The sequence below is a fragment of the Colletotrichum spaethianum genome, assembly GCF_022836535.1.
Source record: "Colletotrichum spaethianum MAFF 239500 DNA, contig06, whole genome shotgun sequence".
NCBI classification, from domain to species: domain Eukaryota; kingdom Fungi; phylum Ascomycota; class Sordariomycetes; order Glomerellales; family Glomerellaceae; genus Colletotrichum; species Colletotrichum spaethianum.
Window position 1 is genome coordinate 203,424 of NW_026054776.1, and position 22,936 is coordinate 226,359.

Here is a 22,936-nt window from a genome sequence, read left to right on the forward strand (position 1 = left end):
CACACAAATTTCGTCTTATCAACACCACCCACGATGTCTGAGTGAGTAGACTGAACATGAAACATTGGCCCTCAAATCCGTAATCATATGCTCATTGAGATATATCACAGATCCAGCACAACCACAACACTTGAGATCTTCATCAATGATACGACCAACGTGCCTGACAGGTTGACTGCCGCTGCGAATGGTTCAAATAGTACAAATTCCACCTAGTCCGATGACGGTGGAGTGAATGCAGCGTCTGGGTACGCGAGACGAGAACTTATGACTGACTTCCTTGGAGGAGAGTCAGAGCAAAGCGAAGAGTAACATGGATTTGCCTGATACCCTGTTCTAGAGAATTCTGGTTGTTTCATTCTTTGTATGGTTCATGATGTTTATGGTATTGATGCCTTACCAACCCGAGAGGTGTAATAGGAAGGAGGCCGAATATCGGCTCATCGCTGTGCCTCTGCTTCTGTGCAGACGGATAATTCGTTCCTTACAGATGCAATCATCAATATCACTATCATCGTTGGACTCTCTGACCTTGTGACAACGCGGAGATGGCCTTTGCGAGTGTTTCAAACGCATTGAACGTGATCGCCATTGGTAAAAGATGGAAAAAAATGATTGAAAAGAGCGGATAAGCTGTTGGCTTGAGGTTATTCCCCTGGGTGATATGTCTCAACAGATATCAAGCTTCACTGTTCCATTTCTGGTAGCTGCGCCAAGAACCACCCTAACCACTGTCTCATGTGAGAGAGGGAGAAGACCTTTTCTAAAGTGCAAATATGCTTGTTGTATTCTGGCCCAAAAGTTTTCGGTGATCAGGGTGTCTCAGACACGGTTTCGACGCCAAGAGCCTGATAGTATCTTGGGAACTTCCCTGGGTCTATCAAGAATATTTCTCTTTCTGTTTCCAATTAATACTGTATTATGATAGCACAAAGTCTCTGTCTGATATCTGGATTGATCGCCTCTAGCTGGAAAACAGGGATGCAACGGGATGAGTCACAATGTCTTGAGAAACACCACCAACGTACCATGACAGCGAAAATCAATCGGCATGGGTCATAGAAACGAACGTCTTATATAGCCTTTCACTAGCCGCCACCGCCACCGCCGCAGCCTCCTCCACCTCCTCCACAGCCTCCACCTCCTGCGTAGCCTCCGAAGCCTGCTGCAGCCATCCCAGTGGAACAGTCTACATAACGCCTTTGTTAGGACTCGTACCGAGAAAATTGGAGCAGGATCACACTTACCACCCATTCCCCGAGAAGGGCCAGACCATATTCCCTATTCGGAAGATTAGTCAAAGAATCCAGAGAAATCCAAGGAGGCCTTAGACTCACGGCCGAGTTGGTACACCCTCCAGGACCGCCGCACCCACCAGCAGCAATGTCGTTCGGACCCCACAGCCCCTGAGCGCAGTCGGCCCACGACCCGTTGAGAATTCCAGGGTCTCCAGCTACGTACATGTCCGTCGTCAGGTACGCAGGGGCGGAGATCGGGGCGTACTGGAAGTAAGTCTTGCCCCAGTGGTTATAGAACTCCTCCTTGGGTGGAAGTTTCTTGCCTCGCTTCGCGGCCCGTTTGACAGCACGCTCGTAGCCGTCGTCAAGGCGAGAGGCCCAGATGGACCTTTGAAAGGAGCGAGCCCTGTTGAGAGGCGACGATACGTCCGCATGGCAAGAGTTGTGCGCGGAGACATGGGCGGAGGACGAGGAATCACAGGCGGCCGCCACTGAAGAATTGAAGTTGTCGATGGCTGAAGAACAGCGTCAACAGACGGACATCGAAAACATGATACATGTGGGAGTTTTCTTATCCATACCTTTCTGTGCTTTGGTTCTTCCGAAAACGGCTGTACTGTTCATTGTAGAATTGACACGAGTAGCTATTACAAGGCGTCAGTGATGCATGGGTTCAGTTCAGACTTGCTGAGTGTGAATAACGAAACAGACCTTCGCAGTACCAGCAGGTACACTCAGAGTAGACCTCGCCAAATTTCTCGAGGTAAATCTTGCCCGTCCAGTCAAACGAGGTGGAAAGCTGGTCCTCGTCAACCTTGTCGTTGTGGTCGATGAACTTAGCCTTCTTTGTGCCGTTGGTCGCGCTGTTGTAAGTGGAGAACTTGTAGTACGCTCTCGGCGCCAGCTGGTGGGTATGCCACGCAAGATCGACGTCCAGGGTCGGGACACACATCGTGAGGGGGTTCTCGGTCATGATAAGCATGAAGCGGTGGTACTTTTGAACCAAACGATCCATGGTGCCTCGTGCATTCGGACTGTGGAGCCAGTCGATCTGTGCGAGAGTCTTGTCAGTTGGAAGTTCCTGCTGCCCAGGACATGGTGTAATAAGAAGCTCACCGAATACATCTTGCCAACGAATACTCCCTGGCGCATAGTTGCAGCTACAAGATCCAGAGCAAATATGGAATGATTCTCCCAGTATCTCGCCATCATCTTGGAGCTTTGGAACTTCTCCGTCCGTGTCAATATCCTACTTTGTGCAGTCTCTTTCACTCCAACCTTGGCAAATTTATCCTTCTGGATTCTGGCATATGACTCGTCATTTGCCAAAGCTTTGGAAATCAGGTCTCGGACGTTCTTCATCGTACAATTCCTTTGCTGGCCTGGACGGATGAGATTGAATAGCTGCTCGGAGATCCCGTAGCCTACGAGCCGGTTCGGAAAGGTCACTTCCAAAAGCTGTTCATCGTTGACGGCTGGCATGCCGGTCTGTGGGTCGAGGACAGTGCTGGGGATGGTGACGCCTTCGTTGAGATAGCCTTCTGCGTCACTGATAATCTTCGCCACAGAAAGGAGGCGCTGGGTGATAACGCTGTCGCAGCCAGGTGTACATGGCTGGGAGAAATCCCCATCTCCATACCCATTTCCGACCAGACCCGGTCGTCTATCCCCATATTCATGTCAGTAAGACGATCCATGGAGGACATTTTAGCCACGAATAATACTTACGATTCACCCTTATACATCTCTGGCAAGCCACACGTGGTCCAAGGGACCTCCATAGTTCGCTTGCATGCGGGGCAGCCAAGGACTTTCACCATTGGCTCCTCAAGGTTGTCCCAGGATCTTCCTGTCGCCGTCTCCCAGTTGGATTTGGCCTGGTCAGGGACCTTGTAATTGAATTTGGAGTCGATTGCCTGATTGACTTGGGCCCAAGGCATACCCGTTGTCCAGAATTTTCGGAGACCCCAGCGCATGGTGTCCTCGAGGAAAGCTCTTGGGTTGAGCATGTGCGAGTGCCAAATCATGAGAACGTCTATTATCGTCAGCTTCTGTAATGCGCCCTTGCTACTCACATTGTGCCACTTACCCAAAGGGGGCAGAGTATCAACGGTCCACGGGTAGTCTTCAGACCCCTCGGGGAATGTCGCATACTTTGCAGAGAACTTGTCGACGTTGCCCATTTCCGCCTCGCGTAGACGCCCTTCCGAGAGAGTCTTCCACCAACTCTCATAACGGTCTACAGCCCGCGCCAGGTATACGGCCCACCGCTTCTCACGAATGATTGCCAAAACCTTCTTCGTCCGGTCAGCTTCATCCTTGCTCGAACCACCCTCCTCCTTAGTATCGGTATCGGGAGGTGGTCCCGCACGAACATCCCACAAATCCCAAAGCCCATCGGTGTAGCCCACATCCTCCTTCAGCGTCTGGATGGCGTACAGGAGCTTTAGATGAGCGAGGCAGGAGTCTACATCCGGGTCCCTCTGGGTACCTAGTCTGAGAGAGCTGAACGCAGCCGTGATGTTCGCGACATCAGCTTCAGTGTTTGGTCTATTCCTGTTGGGGCCGCCGTTGGCTTCAAATGGCGGTGGCTGATCTTCGAATGGTGGGGGGTCTTCCTGCGCGGCGTCGTATGTTGGCGGAGGCGTGGCCGGACGCTCTGTCTTTGCCCTCTCCGCCTCCGCCTCCTTCTCTTTCGCCTTCGACTTCTTGAAAAAAGAGGGCATCGTGATTATTCGGCGCTGACAGCAATAAATTGGATGGTGTCGGAGGCAAACGCCCGACGTTGGGGAATGCGGGGTAGAGAGAGTCGTGAGGCGCAGGGGATGATGAACCAACGGTGTCCAGAGTTGCAGAGTCCAACGATCTGAAAAAGAGAAGCGTACGGAGTCGAGTCTGCGACTTTTAAAAGAAGCCCTCTGGAATCAGCAAGGCTTTCAATGGGCACTCAAGGCTTCCGGACACGTCACGCTCTTCTCGTCGGACGAGGTAATCATCAGACCAGCTGCAAGTCTCCAGGGCGGTTAGGCTAACTGATGGGCAAGACAATGAAAGGGGTTGTTTGGTATGCAGGGCAGCGGCGCAGTAGTGAGAGCAAGACCTGGGGTTCGTCGCCCAGAGCGCCTTCAAACCTTCTACGGCCGCACAAGACGATCTAGTCGGGCGAAGGCGCCCCTCCACTATCGCCAGAGCCTAGTCTCCAATCGGGTCAGTGGTGGGTGGGCACACGGATGGTTACCGAGGATCCATCTTGTTCACTCAGACCCGACCCTGTCCCAGACTAGCGGGGTTCGAAGTACCTGGGGAAGGGGTTGATTGTCGTTCAAGAAGTGTTCATAAAGCGCGACAACTACTACTCTGAGTCCTTGAGTCGCCGCATGGGCATTGGTTTGCCCGTCTGACATTTCCGTCTAGCCCCAATTCGCTTAAGTGCTTAGACGTAGCCACTCAGAAGCTTGGCATGCCTTATCAAGTCCCAAGACATCCCACCGGCCAGTGAGGCTAGCTAAATATGATATATGAATGCAACTAGATAATAGGTCGTGGCTGTGCAGATGGCTAACGATTATTGGAACTTAGGGTCGCAAAAGTACCATAATAGTTACCCTAATAATATTCGAGAAAGCACGACGCACGCAAGTGAGCCCAGTTTCTGTTAGATCTGTGTAGCTGTTTCAGAGGCTGTGTACAAGATGCTAGCCGCCCGCCCTTAGTTCTACACTGTTTAGAAGAGTCTCTATCTGTTGTTCGGGCGTATGAAACATATGTACATCTGCGGCGGCCAAATTTGAATGATCTGACTTTACCTTTTTCCGGCCCAGAATCTCAGGAGGGCTTCCTTCTTGTTCTTCGGTGGGGGCAGAGGCTCTGGATTGCGGTCCTCCTCCTTCAACACTTGTCCATCGTTTCCAACATTCGTGACAGCGTTATGCTGCTTGCCGAGGTAAAAGTTGGTTTGAAAGAGAGCCGCAATGAGAGGGATAAAGGCCAAGGCCAGCGCTGGCACAAGACAGTAATACAGAGTGCGGCGGTACGCCTCGATAGCACCTTGTCGCATGGGGTCGTCGAAGGCGTACTTTGTGCGGATTGTCTTGACGCTGTTGAAGAGACTCTTGACGTCCTTGTCAGTGGCCGTGGCAGGTAGGTACTGGCGCAGGAGCGTAGGCATCTTTTCAGCCCAGATGACGGCGACGATGGCACTGCCAACAGAGCTACCAATCTTGGACCAAAGGGAAAGCAGGGCAATGGCCAAGGCGACGTCCTGGTGAGGAACGGAAGCCTGGGAGGCAACACGAGAGCCGACGACTGAGAAGGCACCACCACAGCCGATCATGACGAGTGAGAGTACCATGGGTGCGGTCGAGATCGTGGCTCGGGGACCGTCGATCATAATGCCCATACCAATGATCTTTATGCAGAGTCCGACGATCTGAAGCATCTTGTAGCGATGCGTCCACCGCTGTAAGAGACCTGCGACGAGACCAAAGACGCAAAGGGCGAGGGTCAACGTGTTGTTGTAGTACACCCAGTCTTGCGAGGACCAGGGCTTGGCGATGTACACGTAGGATGACCAGTACAGACCGCGCATGTTACCGGCGACTGGGTTGTGTGTGTTAGCATTGAATGGAAATGCTTGATGCGAGTATAACTTAAAAAGCCAAAGACTTACGCATGTAGAAAGAATCAATAACAATGGCCATCAGAAACGTCTTGTTCATGACAAGTCTGCGAGGCGCGCTGGGCACCTTCGCCCACTTGATCTCATAGACGACATACGCAATAAGCAGAATTCCTCCCACGACCATCATGGCAATAAGAGACTGGTTTCGCCAGCCGTGCTCAGCGTAAGTCTTGAGGCTGAATGGCAAAAGCAACAAACTCCAACCGAATCCTAAAAGAACAAGCCCGAAAGCATCAATCTCGATCAAGTTGCGTTTGATACTCTGGGTCCAGGTGCTCGAAGGCTCCGTGGCAGGAGCCACGATAGAACCACGAGGTCCCTCGTAGCCCTTTTCCTCGGCCAGCTCCCTGGCGGCGCGACGAGCCTCGTTCGAAGAGGCGAGGTTCACGATGCCATCCTTCTTCGCCTTCCTGTCGAGGTACAGCAAGGTCGCGATCGCGGGACCGAGAGCAGCAGGCATGATGATTGCAAACATGCCGTAACCCCATCGCCATTGGTTCTTTGCCTGCATGGCATCAACAATCTTGCCGGCAAACCATGTGTTGATGATGAACGGGGTAGACAGCATCGAGCTGACAAAACCACGCCATTCAAGGGGCGTCAGGTCAGCGACGATGATGTCGTTGGTGAGGTCGAGCCCTGAAGAGCCAATGGCGACGAACACCTCACCGATGACGTACGCCGAGATGGATGTGCTCGAGGCCGCGATGATATATCCGATCACGTAGAATAGGAGGGTGACGATGTAGGTGTACGGCCGAGAAGTAATGTCAGAGATCTTCGCGATGAAGGGTTTCGAAACTGCCGAGATGATACTGGTCGCGATCGAGAGCGTCGACAAAACGGACGAGTGCTGCTTGTAGTATGAAGAGGCGTCGATGCTGTAGTACGACGTCGTTGAGCTGTCGAGAGAGTAGGCCCAAGCGCAAACCAAGACGGAGAGCCCGACGAGGTAGAAGGAGAGACGGCTTTGCTTGGCCTCACGGTAAACCGCTTCCATGCGGGTAACGCCCTGAGACTGGAGGACTTCGCCCACTGAGGAGATCTGGACCTCCTCCCGGTCCGTGGAAGGGGAGATGGTGCCGTCCTTTGGAACGTGGACGTTGTCTGAAAAGACGCCCGACTCTTTGCCACCGCTCATGACGAAGAAAGACGACCGCTGGCGGGAATAGTGATTAGATACGCTTGCGTAGGCGTTGAGTAGCAAGCATTACTTTAGGGAACGCATGAGTTATATGTAGGTTTTCAATAAGTGGCATAAGATCCATCGGGTGTCTTGGATGCAATTAGCTTCCCAAGCTGGCCGTGTCACTGGGCACAGGATTCCCACTCGGAGTGTAAAATTTGTTGCCACGTTTCGACTGCGGAGGTAGCGATCATCGGATCTAGAGACATGGTGATATGTCCAGGTAGAAACTTTTTGGGCTGCTGGAAAAGTATGGTTCAAACAAGCCTTGCTAGTGTGGTACGTGAGACTGCGGTGAAAGATTAACGCCAATGAGGGCTTTTGGGGTCTCACTTTACCAGTATCTAATCAGATGGACCCATCATCTTATCTTTTCCATCGGGTTAGTGATCTCGACCGGCTGGTGTGGGCTTCTAGCGGAATTCCGGTACTAATGACAAGCTAAACATGTGGGGAGCCATCCCTGGTGCGGAAGTGGGTAACAAATCGTGACGATCGGATGGAAAACTTGACAAAGCAGTTTGCCGTCCTCGAATGGCCGAGTTTGGTGGCTCCATCCACTTCGCTCAGATCCAACGGCAAAAGGTTCCTCACCTTAGCTTGGTCATGACCCAGCATCATGCATTACCTGGAAGTGGCTTGTTCCAACAGCCCATTTGCTACTGATGGGCCTTAATTAAGAATTTAAAATAAGAAAAAGCCAGTTTTTCAAGACCTGGAATCGAGGTACCGTGACTAAAAATGTCTATGTTCCCATTTCATTTCCGCCCCGATCCACAATATCGTTCTCGGGCATCAGTAAGCGCCATTCCGCCACGAGTAGCCTCAAGTAAGTGATTTTTGACACATTTATCGGTCGATTCGAGTTCAAGTCAAGGGCCTTTTTGGTCTGTGTTTAGTATAGAGCATATTGACAACAAGTCATCATTGGTGTCGGAGCGCGGACTTGCTTGTAAACACAAGAATTATAGATAACACTAATGTGTTTTGACCATCGTTAAGAAAATAGGTGATCCCGCTGACAGGGTTGCTAAAGTGTTGTCTGGCTTCGAAACTGCCATTGTGCTCTAGGCTGGATCATGCAACTAGAACAAAGAATCCTGCAACAAAAAAAAAGTAGGGTTTTTAAGGCCGAGATGCCAGTCTAGTCCTTGAAGAGCGTTTATTCTTTGCTTCTGGGACTTGGTACAGGTCTGAACGTTGCTATCTGAGCAAGTACCATTTGCTTTTGATCCCCTTCCCTGGGAAAACCCTCGTCACCCACTTCCCATGTATACTACACCCATCATTTGATTGTTAAACGTTCAGACACCTGGTAGAACTTTGGCTGGTACGAGATGCTCTGACGCTTGAAAATCTGCTCTTCGTGAATCTTATGGCCTGCACACAGAGATTGCTACCTGGACGAAGGTAGAACTAGTGACGGCAGATGTGGAGTTGCTGCTCCCACCGGCCCAGTCTCGCGGGACTCCACGGATTCCAGGCGGGTCGCAGGAATCATTGTCATGAACGGATCCACACGATCTCATGGACACAGATTTGAAAGAATACTTTCGCCTCGTATTTACGCAAATTATCAGAAGAGCACTCAGTCGAGGTATGTTCGACATAAATATGGTTCATCTCAGTCAACGTGTCTTTGATACTGGCCGTAGGAGATGCTGGCACCCTTTGCCTACAGATCGTTTGAACACTCAGTCGCCAAGTAGGAAGCCATTAAGAGTTGGTCAGTGTCAGTGTAGTGTCTTGTTGCTGCTAGTCTTAACCTACATGAGTGCCTTTGTTCTCTTTCCATGGTGTGTGGGTGTGCTCCGCCAGAACTCCGCGCGGGTGCCGGTCTCGGCTAGTGTTGGCTTATATGTCACCGAGTCTGGCTCTGGCAGTAAGCCGATGAGCCCGATGATTTATCTTCCGGGTTGTCCTCGTTTCTTCGCCAGAGATTCGCGATACATGAAACGCCTGAATGATTATAGCTTATGCCAATCGCCGATATTGTCTGCCTAGCGAATCTGATGATTGCAAAATGGAGGCTGTTGGTCGCATAGACAGGTTCTGAGTAACACCTATGGAAACTCCCAATGTGTTCTGTCTAGCTTCCGGTTGGCATCAGCTTGTTACTAGTCATGTAAGAAGGAATGGGCAACTGCATTCGTTGTTTGTTCCCATGGAGCGGAGGAACTCAGTATTGTGCGGTTAGGATGTTGTTATCATTACGCGCTTGTGCAGCGCCTGGCTAATAGAGCAAACATCTGCACAGTGACGCTGAACTTTCGAATACAACGAGGCTGCTGATGTTATGGAACTCATGAAGAGACTCGGAAATTGGCGGCTTATTGAATCTATAACCTCGCACAACATTGGGTGCCCCGTGCACATGTCACAGTTGTCAATTTGTCGATCATGGGGAGGATAAGTGTGGGCCAACTGTCCGGACGGATAGACGATCCGATGTTAATTCAACGAGACAGAAGCATTTACAAGCCATCATGAACTCAGGCAGAGATGGATGTACACTGGGACTGTAATCTAGTCTGCAGGCCGACTGAACTTCATGGTCAACTCTTGCATCTAGGCAACATGTCATACGATGAGGTCAGGGCGACCCCAAGCCATTCGGTCTCAATCACCATTTAGGCTTAATTCACCGGCGTCTCAATTAAGACGCTCCCTGGCTACCATTGACTCAATTGCCTTAGAGCCCCCGCACCCAAGGCGCTAGACAATACTACTCCCTTCCCCTCACTCTATCTCCAGCGAAAAAAGGTTTCTCCAATGTTGAAAGTTATTTCATCATGGACCAGGGCACCCACCCGAAACAGCATAGACTTTTGGACGCAATCCTCCCCTTAATCAATCTGGCGCCTCCAAGTCGACATTTTGTGGTCTTCACGTTCGATATATGCCTCTTTTGAGATGTTGTCATCTGAACGTGGTGGAGACTGAAGACCATGGACTTCCAGCACTGCCGTTACCCCTGAGGGATGAGTCGACCGCACGTGGTCGTTCGGAGCCAAACTCTCCGCGGGATCCTCATGGTCCCATCTCCTCAAGCTGTGCAGCGAACCGCCGGATTTTCCCAATCTGGCAAACGTCCAGGTACCGACGGCTCGGCGCCAATGCTGTCGACCGGCTTCCAAGCAACATCCCCGCCGTCGAAGCCCCGGCCTCCTTGTATCCTACCCGGCACGAAGCAGTAACCTCAGAGGCCCCGAGTTCCTCGGCACGGAGAAGCACAGAGATCGTCCCGGCATCCTTGGAGACTACATCAAAATGAAGGACCGATGTGGCCTTCAGAACCCTTGGACCTTGCTTCACAGGTGCGAGCCAAAGGTATTAAACTTCGGGACCAGGGCCTGAGTCCCACCTTGGCAGGATGGCCAGTGTTGTATAAGAGCAGAAAACGCCTACCCACGTTGAGCATCATGAAAACACAGTTCATCGCGCAGCATCCATCTGGGTACGACATTCTTTTCATCAACAGCCCTTTGTTTTTCAGTCATCCTTCAAAATGGTCGTCGCTCAACTTCTCCTCGCCGCAGCGCTTGCGCCGGCTGCCCTGGCGAGCCCCCTCAAGCAACGTGATGTCGCATCCTACGAGGGAAATCCGCTGGCAGACAGACAGTTGTTCCCCAACCCTTACTATGCCGATGAGATCAAAAACCTGGCCATTCCGAAGCTGAGTGGAGAGCTCGCTGAAAAGGCGGCCAAGGTCGCGGAGGTCCCGTCTTTCGCGTGGCTGTAAGTGTCTCGACTGGAGCCAACGCGTCGCATGACATGTTGCGCTGACAACCATAGTGACACCCGTGAGAAGATCAGCCTGATGAACAGCACTTTGGCTCAGATCCGCAAGCTTAACCAGGAGGGCGCCAACCCGCCGTACGCTGGTACCTACGTCATCTACAACTTGCCGGACCGTGACTGCTCTGCCAAGGCCTCGGCCGGTGAGCTTGTCATCGCCGACGGTGGCGTAGAGAAGTACAAGACGGAGTACATCGATCCCATTGCCGCGCTTGCCAAAGAGTACTCCGACGTTCGTCAGGTGTTTGTCTACGGTTAGTACTCGAATACCGTGCAACATGACAGATCGCGGGAAACTGATTAAGGACACAGAGCCCGACGGTCTCGCGAACCTTATAACGGTGAGTTCATCAACTGCACCTGAGTCAGCTCTCATAGCATACTAATGACAACTAGAACTTGAATGTTCCAAAGTGCTCCGGCGCCGCTGATGCATACAAGGAGGGCACCGAATACGCCTTCAAGACCCTCAACCTCGATAACGTAGCCATCTACGTCGATGCAGGCCACGCAGGCTGGCTTGGCTGGGAGAGTAATCTGGCGCCGACGGCGGAGCTCTACGGCGAGCTGTACAAGAAGGCTGGGACGCCCAAGGCGGTCCGCGGCATTGTCACCAACGTTTCCAACTACAACGGCTGGAACCTGACTACAGCGCCCTCATACACGTCGGGCAACAACCAGTGGGACGAGTCCAAGTTCCACGCTGCGCTGACCCCGCACCTCAAGGAGGCGGGATACCCAGCCAACTACCTCGTCGACCAGGGCCGCAGCGGCAAGCAGCCGACGGGACGACAGATCTGGGGCGACTGGTGCAACATCAAGGACACTGGCTTCGGCATTCGCCCGAACGCCAACACTGGCATTGACACGCTGGATGCATTCGTCTGGGTCAAGCCTGGTGGTGAGGGTGACGGAACCAGCGACTCGACTGCCGCGCGTTATGACGAGAAGTGCAGCTCCGCGTCTTCGGTCATTCCGGCCCCGGAAGCTGGAGCTTGGTTCCAGGAGTACTTTGTGCAGCTCCTGGAGAACGCCAACCCTCCGTTCTAAGTAGTTGCCCAAGAACGAGGCTACGAGGTTTGCATTGCACACTTTTACCTTCTAAGTATATCAATAGGGATTACGGAGTTAGCGTCTTTCAAAAAATACACACTGTGAAAGTCTCGTTGAAAAGTCCATAGTTGTCTTGCCAAGGAGAACGTTGCAAACCCGGCTATTCACCAAGGTGAGCTTGTTGAATTAGTGGAAGCTTGGTGACAATGAGGACACCAAACAATGGTTTCAAGCATCACACAACTTCTTTGAGCTATCCCAGCGCCACAACATCATCCCAAAGTGGAAATTGCCAGATACAGAATGTAGTGTAAGCTTAAGGGAAGCACGCCAGGCGAAGGATCAGTCGCAGCGGCTAACCCCAAGATCTGGCAACTTCAGTCAATCAAGACTCAATGGTTCGCTTTCGGCCCCGCATGCTCCAGCAAGGCGCCTGTAATCTCGCCCCTTTTGGGGGTTGGACCGCCCCGGCCCAAGCTTCAACAAGGACTTCCACCAATCGCGTTGAACTATGACTTGGCCGAGTATGGGGAATCCAATGTACTGCAAACGCACAGTGACGAAGTCTTTTTGACGAGGCAACCCACTAGGTACCGGACACTCGACTCTTAGTCGAAACGTTGTTATTATATACTGCAAGTTCCACGCAGCCCAAGCCCGTCGGTGTTCCAACTATTGACCACAGTTGTCCCCTCTCTCCTTCGTGATTCCTGCACGGTCTCATCCTCGCATTCTCTTCGCTTTCGCTTCGCTTTCGTTCTATTTGTCTTTCTTCTATTGTCGATATTCTGCTGGTGCATAACAAAAAATCTGTCAAAATGAAGTCCTTTACCCAAGCCCTTTCCCTGGCAGCTGGCCTGTCCCTGTCTTTGGCCACTCCCACTCCGGATGTCTACCCGAGACAAACCGGTTCCAAGAACTTGGTGGTCTTGTAAGTCTTTCTGCTTCTCCGCGTTAGCACAAACCGTCTGACTCGAATGCTACTGTAGTGGTGACTCCTACTCCACCGTTGGCTTCTGGCCCGGTGGCACTCTTCCGGCCGCCGGCAACCCGCTCGGCAACCCCGCCCTCCCGGGCCAAACCACTTCGAGCGGTCTCAACTGGGTCGGCCACCTCACCAGTACCCTCAACACCTCGCTGGTTCTGACTTACGACTTTGCTGTCACCGGTGCCACCACCGACAAGGAGATTGTTGACACCTATGCGCAGTACTGTGTCGACGACCAGGTTGAGCAGTACACTCAGTACGTCTCTAGCAAGGTCGACAAGGCCAATACCCTTGTTGCTGTCTGGATCGGCATCAACGACGTTGGCGAGCCTTTCTGGGACAATGAATCCGCCCCTGTGACCAAGATCATGGACCGTTACTTTCAGCTTCTTCAGACACTCGCCGATGATGGTCTGACAAACTTTGTCTTGCTCACCGTCCCTCGTAAGTTCATTAAGCACCACAAAGCCCTGACACAGACCATTAACGCTACACCACCAGCCTTCTCCGACCAGATTCCCGCCATGATCGGCCAGTCCGAGACCGACCTGGCCCGTCTGCGATCCGACATCACCTCCTACAACCAGGCTCTAGAGGACCGCCTCGCTACTTTCAAGTCATCCAACAGCGGTGTCAAGGGCCTCGTCTTCGACACCAAACCCTCTTTCGATACCGTCGTTGAGAACTTTGCCAAGTACGGCGCAAAGGACGCGACCTGCTATGGCTCCAGCGACTGCTTGTGGGCCGATAACTACCATGCTGGCCTGGCCATCCACAAGCTCCTCGCTGAGAACTTGGTCAAAGATGTTGCTGAGAACTTTGTGTTTTGAACAGATGAGAGTGGACGGACTGCCTTTAGACAGCATTTTGAGCATAATCGAAATACATGACTCGTCATGAACTTGTTGTTGTCCAATGTAGACCTACATTGAATGTATTTTCCTTTTCAAAATTCGCCGTTAAGCCTGAAGCCATGTGAAGCATTCAGCAAGTAATCCTTTGCGTATTCTATCCAACGGGTTGACATTCATATGTTTCAAGTCATACTCGTGAAACTTCTCACCTTGCAAGAAAGAGGATTCCGTACCTCATGTCTTCGCGTCGGTCCTGACATCAAGTATACATGAGCAAGACACTTACATACTATATGATGTTTAGGCACCTGTCGATGATATTCCCCTAGAGACAATGCATACATGGATACGTAGTCAAGCGATACCATACGGGCAATAGTACCCTCAAAAAGTATCTTAACAGCACGAACTTTCTATGTACAAAAACCTCATTTCCTACGCCTACTGTAGCGACGACAACCCTGAAATGTCACCCAAGATGCCAAGAAGCAAGGTAGGGGCTCGTCGGTGCACCGTCTTAGCGTCTGCAGATGCCGCACGTGGGCCTAACGAAGACGATTGCTTGGATAGTTAGCGAGTTATTGCCTCACATTTTGAGGTAACTCTTAGCTGTTCTTGTGCTGTCCGACAGATACAATACTTCCAGGTAAGTGACTCAAGAGGCTAGCTGCCGCGCACAAACCGTTGAGGTGTGTATTCATGTCACAATACATACTTGACAGCAGAAGACTTGTCTCACAGCAGAGTCGATGACTTGCGTAACATGACCAAAGCTTGTGTTCGAAATGCCACGGGTGAAGCCTAGGCGGTACAGAGGTGGTTCTGGTATTCCGATTGAGATGCGATCGCTTGCTGTTGACGCTTACGTGTCTCTGTGCTGTGCGACTCTCGCCCTACATAGGCAAGCAAATGCTTTTGTCCAGAGACTAAGTCTGACAGCATGCTTGAGTCGTTTATGAATACCATGGTGTTTCTGCATCTAACCAATACTATCATGTGATACCATCGAGTCGGTTATATCCGCACCAATGGCAGTGCTTCCTAGATCAATGAACCATATGCTTAGTCCTCCAGCGACCACCGTTTATGGTTGACTATAAAAGATGTGCTCAGTTTGGACTCTTTTGCTTTTCTCATCAGCTCACGACCAAGTCTATAAATCACTGTCTTGGTCATTTATAAGGATCATAATAAACCCACAAGCTCCTTTCCCGGCAAATCTTTCAATATGCTCATCGCCAATATCCTCACCACCGCCGCTACGGCTTGTGCGGTCTTCGCTCCCGCGGTCATGACCGCTGATATGAAAGTCAGGAAGAACGACAGGGCCGACTGCTCCCACTGGGAAGGCCCCGTCAGAGATTTTAACAACGGCGATTGTCATGGACTATATAAAACCGACCGCGGTATTAGAGTTATTAAATATAACACTAAATGCAAGAGTAAGAGAAGCCTCACCATGAACAAATAACACAAAATCATGTCTAACTAGTAGAACAGTGAGGGGATACCCAGACGGAAACTGCAGGGGCAAGGTGATTACGGCTTTTAGTACAAGGCAGTGTCACTCTTTGAAAGGAGTGTGGTCTGTCAGGGTTGAATGTCAATAATTGAGAGATGTAACAAGACATTGCAGTATTTTCGATAATCATATAGCTGGAGAAGGTAAGGGGCGGAAATTCAAAATTTATCTTATGCACTAGCTATTGGTGCCGGAGTCTGCATCTCACAGGTTGAGATGTATCTCACCAACCACAATCCTACAAAAATGCCTAGCTCACCCTGCTCATCTCATCGCAAAATCTGATGGCGGTGGGTGATACTACGGATGTACTTGAACGACATAGTGCTTTGGTTGTGGCGAGGTATGATACCGACACATTGTGTTTATTAGTGAACATCTGGTGTCCCTAAAACACTGCCTATCCCACAGAGCGAGGCTAACAGCCTCATTCCGGGCCATACCGCTTCAAACCCTTGGAGTGTCAGCTACTGCCAGCTTAATTCCGGTTCAGCCTGTGAAAGGCTGCTGAAATCATGCCAGATCCCTTGTGAAATCATTACATCTTTGACAGCCATCATATCGGCATTCGGGCACTGTTTGCAAGATAACGACCGCAATCAACCCGCTTCCATGAGACTGATAAGCATCCACCGCATTTTCGAGCCGCTATGTCTTGATTTCGAAATGAAACCAGGGTTGTTTAATTCTCGTTACGGTGGCCCGAAGGGGGGAAAGGTGATGCGATCTATGATCACTTTAGAGGCTGAAGATCTTGATGAGAGAGACACAGCTTCTTTGACCGACTAGTGTGAAGTCTTTATTGGCGGTGGGCCGTCTGCGGATCTTATGGTACGATGGAGACCAAAAGTGACGGACGTGGCTATCTTGCTCCCCATCACATCTGTTTGAGCGCTCACGGTGCTGGAACACCACAATCTCCTTGGTTCAGGTTGAGAGATAAGTTCAGTTGCGTAACCCACAAGCAAACACACAATCTAGTACAGCTAGCTCGAGCTTGGCATAAATTGACAAGTCTAATTGACCAATAGGAAATCGCTCCCTATCGTAATTAACGTTCATGCCGATGATAAGTAGATCCACTCCGAAATGAACATGCGGGGCCCCGGGATCGGCCTCGAGAACTCTCGATGACAATAAAGGTTTTGGTTATTCGCTACTCAAAGCTTCCGGTGGAATTCTCAGCTGCACTTGCATTGACTTTGTCGGACGTGAAGATGGTGAACCTACGAACATCTGTGCTTCTCAATGCTCTTCTGGGCGCGCATGCTGGAGCTCAACACCTCGGTACGGTGCAGGACAACACACCATCATTGTCCTACGCCAACGTGACTTCTCTTCTTGACACGATTCTGGCTCGCGGATACATCAACGTCGGCACAACGGGCGATTACAAGCCGTTCACGTACCTTGTTACCAACCAAACGACTCTGCCCAACACTACCGCAATTAACACGACTTACATCGGCGCGGACATTGATGCAGCTCAATCCTTGTCTAACGCTCTCGGACTTCCTGAACCACCGCGCCTAGTGGCCACGAAATGGGCGAACATCACTAGCGATCTGACGGCTGGCAAATTCGACATCGCCATGGGCGGCGTCAGCCTGACTCTCTCGCGCGCTAAGACAGCGTTCTTCTCGACCGCCATCCAGCGGGTGGGCAAGACAGCCTGCATCCGCTGCGCTGATGCGGAAAAGTACACCGACCTCGCGTCCTTGGACCAGCCAGGCGTCAAAGTCGCCGTCAACCCTGGTGGAACCAACGAGGCCTTCGACCGCGCGAACCTCAAGTCTGCGACTATCGTTTTGGTGGAGGATAACAATGCCGTTTACCAGGCTGTTCTGGATGGCACGGCTGATGCCATGATATCTGATCTCATCGAGGTCGAGCTGCAGGTGAAGCTACACGAGGGCCAGCTTTGCATCGCTAACCCGGATGAACCGTTCAATTTTGAGGAGTTGGGATACGCTGTTCCTAGGGACATTGTCTGGAAGCAATTCGTTGATACTTGGGTTCATATGCAGCTTGGGGGTGGGTCTTGGAACCAGACGCTAGAGAAGTGGTTGAACTACAAGTGGCCGAGTGTGTAGCTTCAGAGCCTCGATTCGAAGTCTGTATCAATTAATTACCTAATGCATGACGCTGGCACTATGTTTAAGCGTAATATCACCAACGGCCTTTCGGGGCAATGTAATCAACCCAAAAAAGTTGTAATTAGGAGGTGCTCTTTACACCATGATAAAGCATAAGCAATGCCCAATTTGCATCGATCTAAAGTTTTGCTGGTAGCTTTCTGGATCCTATCTTGCCTTCGACAAGCCCTACAGCATGCGCAGCCATTCCCCTGCGGATCGTTAGCACAGTTGCCACGCCCTCGAAATCCAGTTGCAACTCACCAAGATGCCTGGTAGCCTGCTCCAGATGCGCCATAGTTGTGCACTATCAAGCCGTTACCATTAAATTCAGCTTCAATTCTCGGGCCGCCCTTGCGATTGGGCCTAAGTCCAACACCGTGCCTGATGATCTTGAGATCCTCGGGGCGGCCTAGTTCGGGAGCTAGAGCACAGCACCTCTCAAGGATGGTCTTTGTCAACTCCGGGTCAACCTCTTTGTCCCAGTTCCCATCCTGGCGACAGCCACCGAGCACAATGCCTCCGGCGAGCGGCCTTTGAAAGATGTAGGTGGTGTCGTTGTCTACCCGGCGGGGTGAGCGGAAGTACATCCTTTTGAGAGGTTGTATGGGTTGTTCCACGAGGATAGTTTGACCTCGAGTAGGGTACATCGATTTGTCCTCAACGCCGCCGAGAAAATAAGATCCCAAACCAGTACAGTTAAAAATGGCGGCCACGTCAGATGAGATGCGCGCGTCTTTGACATGTTCAATCCGACGACGCACAAGGTTAATGTTGCTTTGTCTGCATTGTTCCAGAAGCCTACGATTATAAGTTCAGACGCCCAAGTTTTGAAAAGAGACGAGGTACACACCACTGCAGGTAGATCTGAGTGTTGATCACAAACGTTGAGGGCACGTCAAGCCCAAAGACGGCCTTATCCGGCAGCTCGTCCTTGCTCAGTGCCACCGTACCTCCGACCAAGTCTTCATACCAAAGCTTTCCGGTGCCCTTGCTAAGGATCTCAGCATCTTCAATCTTCTGGTCGAAGATCATTCTTAGCGACGAGCTCTTGATCCCCGCCTCGGGGGTGTTCTGGGCGATTTCCCTGAACCGGTCAAAGGTAACGCGATCAAACGACTCGAGAAGGCCATTGTCGTTCGCTGAAGAACACCAGTTACCTCCCGCCCAAGGAGAGCAATAGTCGATGTGGTAGTCGCCGGGGAAGTATTCTGCCAATATGGTGATGCGACTTGCCGGGTACTCGGCCCTTAGGGTCAATGCGGTGGTGAGACCGATGACGCCGGCGCCGAGGACGATGAAGTGACAGGAAGATTCATTTGTGGAAGGCATCTCGGAGATATTTTACAGTAAATTGAGAAGAAAACGAAAGAGGAGCGACATTTGATGTGCAGCAATAAGGTGATGTATTGCCGTGAGCCGTCCCGGACCCGCCCAGTGCTTTCGGCCCCAGCAAGGTTAGCAATGAGCGTCCGAAGTCGGCGTTAAATGAAAGCGGGCGCCGAGTCATGGGTGCGATTTTAGCTTATGGATGGCCCTGAACCATTTTAGGGTCTTTCCCGGCCATCTGTGATGCACGTTGGCCATTGCAATCACTAGTGTTCAGAGCAACAAGATGTAGGTGGAGTGGAAAAGGTAAGGGCTCCAATGTATTCATCCAAACACTATTACATAGCTATCAATTACAGATCCAATTACAGATCCAAGTGACTTTTGATGGTGTTTGAAGCCAGCCTTTTGATAACCAATGTCGGTTCGCGTCAGCTACGGCTAACAGTCTCAGCACAAATAACTTTATTGTCAATCTGGCTGTTGGATCAAAACGCCTTGTGACATGTCGCGGACCAGAAAGACCACAGATGAGTTTTGCAAGACAATTTGCGGCTAGGTTTTCTTGCCCGCCTTCTCTTGTCCCGTCGGGTTGCTGGGTTGCATACCCTCGAGGTTTACCCCCTTCTTCTGTTGAGATCCCATTGAAGGCATTGAGTTGAGGTCTCCGCTGTGTCTCTGGAAAAAGCCAGGTCATTAGCATCGTGATCGTTCGACTCCATGGAATACATACTCGCTCCTCCTCGACCTCAGCGTCGTGAATGAAGTCATGTCCTGCCTCAACGGCGTCATCCGACAGACCATGCTGCTTCAGACCGTGATCCTTTCTGTTAGACATATTGATAACGCTGTCTGGGTAAGTTGCTTTCAAGCTATGTTCAGAGCTTCAAGGTAATCAGCGTGTTTCACGGGACATTGTTTCGTATCGAATCTGGGGGCAGTCATTCATTCATATATTTTTACTGTGTTTTCGAAAGAAGAGGACATGTGATGCCTCATCGTCATGAATGTGCCCAAATGAGGGGTCTGTGGTTGCCCAAGTAAAGTATCGACGACACCATCCGCGAGGACACGGAAAACAACCCCGCATCGATGACGGTATCGCAACCATTCAGGACCTTCCAGCAGGGATGACTGGACATCATCAATCGTTATTTGACACATCAGAAGGCGGGGTTATTAGCATATCGCGACATGATCCAGGCTAGGCTAGAACTTTGGAATGTTCAATTGAAGGGATTTCGACTGGGAGGTTCATTGCAGTGAGGGGCTCGGGGTGCACGGTGAGCAAAGGCGTATCGAGGTATATGGACTAGATTGAACCTTTCATTCGTCGCCAGATTAGGAGATGAGATAGAAATAATCAGTCTGGACGGAGATAGGCTATAATATAACTGGGCAAGTATTTCCTTGGTTTGGAAGCCCATTGAGTACCTCATGTGCATCTGGAGAATATAGCCTGATGCTCGTTTTGATGAGCTGTCCAAAGGTCTGAAATACAGTTACATGCTTATGTTCAATCAGTAGAACCGGTTACAAACAGGTTGAACACCATAGAAACCAATGGCATAGTCATTCATTGGCCTTACTGTATCACTTCACTTACACAACGTCTCATTATCTCATTGGTAATGACGCTTGGTAACTGTTATATCGCAAATAGGAGCGCTTGACCTCCGTGCTTTAATGCGATGTCAGAGAATTTTGTCTCGTGCAACGTAGAGATTTCATTTCGGTCACTAAGTTTTCGGCCTACAGTTGAACCATAATACCTTTCCAAACTAGGTAAACAAAATTGTGTGCATGTTAGTGGCTACCCGGTCTCAAAGCTGTAACAGTTAGCTTAGACCAAAGCGACTCAAAGCCAAGTCTGTCAAGTTTTTCATCACTTTCCCGTGCAACCACGTACATAAAAATATAGACCGCCTTGCTCAAAAGTATCATTGAAACATAGCTCAATTATCCATTATCATTAGTGCTATCATTACTTGAACCGTCAAGGGCATTAACCATTTTTCCTTGAACCGAGAGGTAGCAGCGCTGGTACTACCCGATACGCTCTTGTTTGCACTCGTATCCTCCCCATTGGATCTGCCAGGGTCGTTGCCGACAGGCTGGTTGATCCAGTCCTTTGGAATCTGTGCAATGAAGTCGTACCAATAATCTCCCATGGTACGGTAACCTTCATTGGTCGGATGGATGCAGTCGGCCCGCAGGATGCTGTCGCCCAGGGCAGCGAAATCCACAGCCAGAACGTGGTGACTGGCATTTCTCCGCTGCTCAACGACGGCTGGGATCAACTTCTGGAACTCTTCCGTTGCGGGCCTCTGGTTCTCATCGCAGGTGTCAACGATTTGGGCCACGAGGATGGTGGCATCAGGACAGGCGGTGATCATCTGGTCGATGAGGCACCCCAGTCGCTCGGCAGCGCCCGCCGGATCATTGCCTTCTTTGGAAACGGTTGGGTTCGGGTTCATGTCATTGGTCCCAGCGTGGAGAAGAATGATGTTCGGCCGCTGTTCCAGGGAAGGCCCAACATTGTCTGCGATATACTGGATCGTTTGTCCAGACCAACCCGCCTTCTTGCGTGTTAGAGAAGCATGCACCATGAAATTAGTTTCAATTTCTCGACTTACATAGTAACCGTCGGTCATGTTGCCGGAAGTGAGTGTTCCGGCAAAAACCACATCATTGGCTGTCGAGTTGTCAGGGTTTGTCGTTGATGGCGAGTCGCAAACCCAAAGTCTGTCGACAATTGTGCTTGCAGGGTCAACTTACCAGACAGGTCCTCATCGAGCTCCAGCCTGTAACCGTTCCCATCACTGCTTAAAAAGCCCACGGTAATGGAGTCACCGACGGGGAGAATCCGGAGTTTGACTCCGGCCTTGATCACTTGTCCAGGGGGCGTCGACTTGTATTCGAGGACGTCGGCCGCGGCGAGTGCCAGCGGGGTGAAGAGAGCTGCGGCACTGGCGAATGAGAGCCTCATATTGAGGGCAGTCGGTGGACAGGATCTAGCGAGACCATGACAGTGAACCCGATCAAGAATCCGTGTCAAGATGGTGTGGGAAGTAACCACTTCAAATAGTTGGGGCTGGAGTGGTCACATCGTGGACAACGACAGGCAAGGTCATAAATGCATACCTCGGGCACAGCTCGCCGCGATCCACCCAAACCAACACAAGGAAATTTCACCGTTTAATGCTAGGCAGCCCTCTTGGCCAACCGGCGAGTTAGGCGACACTAGTCCGGCCCCCGTCGCATTGAACGCGAAGTGAACGAAGGCCCCGTTCTTTACCCCACTGGGGAGTGAGACCAGATCCGTCTCGCCCGTTGGGTTGCGCTTGATACATGGTCTTTTACCTTGCGGCAAATCGATTAGGTCCGGCTAATGGCCGGGGTTTGCTAAGGGCCGTCAGCGTGACCAGAACGCTTGGAAGCTGTTGGAGGGAATTTTGCACCACGGCTTGGCTCCACCCTTGAATCATTTCACCTGCAGGTTGCAGACCTATTTGCTATGGTGCCAATGGCCGCTACCATGGCCCGTGGTGGGCTATCGGCAGTTTGCCAAGATGTGCAGCCAAGGTGCCTATGTGGCACAGGTCGCACAAGCGGCAGGCAGTATGTAGTAGGTATTTGGACTGTAGGCTCTTGTCATTCTCGCATCTTTTGGGCGAGAAGCAAGCTGCCACTCGGGTGACAAAAATCAGCGCCAGGATTTGTATGTAAAGATATAGAAAAGCGGCGCTGGTTTTTGTCACCCGAGTGGCTGCGCAGCAGCAGGGTTAGCCGGGAGGGGAGAAAGAAAACACAGTTGACACGGAGAACACAACAAAACACGGGAAAACGTGGGAAATGGGCTAGCCACCCTTGCCGCATCAGCGAGCAGCAAAGTCCGCTGTTGAGCCTTGTCCCTTAAGCATGATTTCTTCGGGCCGCTCCCTTGCGTCAACACAAACCACTTCGTTCTATGGGCTCAACTGACAGATCCCAGTGTGTGCACCGCCCATCTTACATAAGGTGTCGGTGCGGCGCATAGCGAGGGGTTTTGCCGGGGGATGGTCCCAATTCTGCATTCCCCTATTTTTGTCAAGGTTTTGTCTTTCCATTTAAGCCTCTCTTTATTTTAATTACCGATATCAAGCAGGCAAT

The 22,936-nt window shown here is 51.1% G+C and overlaps 9 protein-coding genes across 9 annotated transcripts; 3 read left to right on the plus strand and 6 right to left on the minus strand.

Annotated features, from left to right (window-relative positions):
• Positions 1-1,042: 1,042 nt before the first annotated feature.
• On the minus strand, positions 1,043-3,964 carry ColSpa_03088 (uncharacterized protein; the record flags this gene model as incomplete). The annotated part of the gene is made up of 6 exons (XM_049269300.1): positions 1,043-1,189; positions 1,248-1,753; positions 1,950-2,289; positions 2,355-2,901; positions 2,967-3,273; positions 3,328-3,964. The coding sequence occupies 6 exons, from the start codon at positions 3,962-3,964 to the stop codon at positions 1,043-1,045; spliced, it is 2,484 nt and encodes an 827-aa protein (XP_049125257.1).
• A 1,076-nt stretch (positions 3,965-5,040) lies between these two features.
• Positions 5,041-7,060, minus strand: ColSpa_03089 (siderophore iron transporter mirB; the record flags this gene model as incomplete). Its single annotated transcript, XM_049269301.1, has 2 exons — positions 5,041-5,837; positions 5,908-7,060. 2 exons carry the CDS (start codon positions 7,058-7,060, stop codon positions 5,041-5,043), a joined length of 1,950 nt encoding a protein of 649 aa, XP_049125258.1.
• A 3,553-nt stretch (positions 7,061-10,613) lies between these two features.
• ColSpa_03090 (1,4-beta-D-glucan cellobiohydrolase CEL6A) lies at positions 10,614-11,953 on the plus strand (the record flags this gene model as incomplete). Its single annotated transcript, XM_049269302.1, has 4 exons — positions 10,614-10,843; positions 10,901-11,157; positions 11,216-11,244; positions 11,300-11,953. 4 exons carry the CDS (start codon positions 10,614-10,616, stop codon positions 11,951-11,953), a joined length of 1,170 nt encoding a protein of 389 aa, XP_049125259.1.
• An 821-nt stretch (positions 11,954-12,774) lies between these two features.
• ColSpa_03091 (acetylesterase) lies at positions 12,775-13,774 on the plus strand (the record flags this gene model as incomplete). Its single annotated transcript, XM_049269303.1, has 2 exons — positions 12,775-12,887; positions 12,946-13,774. 2 exons carry the CDS (start codon positions 12,775-12,777, stop codon positions 13,772-13,774), a joined length of 942 nt encoding a protein of 313 aa, XP_049125260.1.
• A 3,138-nt stretch (positions 13,775-16,912) lies between these two features.
• ColSpa_03092 (cyclohexadienyl dehydratase) lies at positions 16,913-17,413 on the plus strand (the record flags this gene model as incomplete). Its single annotated transcript, XM_049269304.1, has 1 exon — positions 16,913-17,413. The coding sequence occupies one exon, from the start codon at positions 16,913-16,915 to the stop codon at positions 17,411-17,413; it is 501 nt and encodes a 166-aa protein (XP_049125261.1).
• Positions 17,414-17,715: 302 nt separating this feature from the next.
• Positions 17,716-18,045, minus strand: ColSpa_03093 (D-amino-acid oxidase; the record flags this gene model as incomplete). Its single annotated transcript, XM_049269305.1, has 1 exon — positions 17,716-18,045. The coding sequence occupies one exon, from the start codon at positions 18,043-18,045 to the stop codon at positions 17,716-17,718; it is 330 nt and encodes a 109-aa protein (XP_049125262.1).
• A 217-nt stretch (positions 18,046-18,262) lies between these two features.
• ColSpa_03094 (D-amino-acid oxidase) lies at positions 18,263-18,787 on the minus strand (the record flags this gene model as incomplete). Its single annotated transcript, XM_049269306.1, has 1 exon — positions 18,263-18,787. The coding sequence occupies one exon, from the start codon at positions 18,785-18,787 to the stop codon at positions 18,263-18,265; it is 525 nt and encodes a 174-aa protein (XP_049125263.1).
• Positions 18,788-19,339: 552 nt separating this feature from the next.
• On the minus strand, positions 19,340-19,622 carry ColSpa_03095 (uncharacterized protein; the record flags this gene model as incomplete). Its single annotated transcript, XM_049269307.1, has 2 exons — positions 19,340-19,462; positions 19,518-19,622. 2 exons carry the CDS (start codon positions 19,620-19,622, stop codon positions 19,340-19,342), a joined length of 228 nt encoding a protein of 75 aa, XP_049125264.1.
• Positions 19,623-20,739: 1,117 nt separating this feature from the next.
• ColSpa_03096 (multidomain esterase) lies at positions 20,740-21,773 on the minus strand (the record flags this gene model as incomplete). Its single annotated transcript, XM_049269308.1, has 3 exons — positions 20,740-21,363; positions 21,421-21,479; positions 21,563-21,773. 3 exons carry the CDS (start codon positions 21,771-21,773, stop codon positions 20,740-20,742), a joined length of 894 nt encoding a protein of 297 aa, XP_049125265.1.
• Between the last annotated feature and the right edge of the window lie 1,163 nt (positions 21,774-22,936).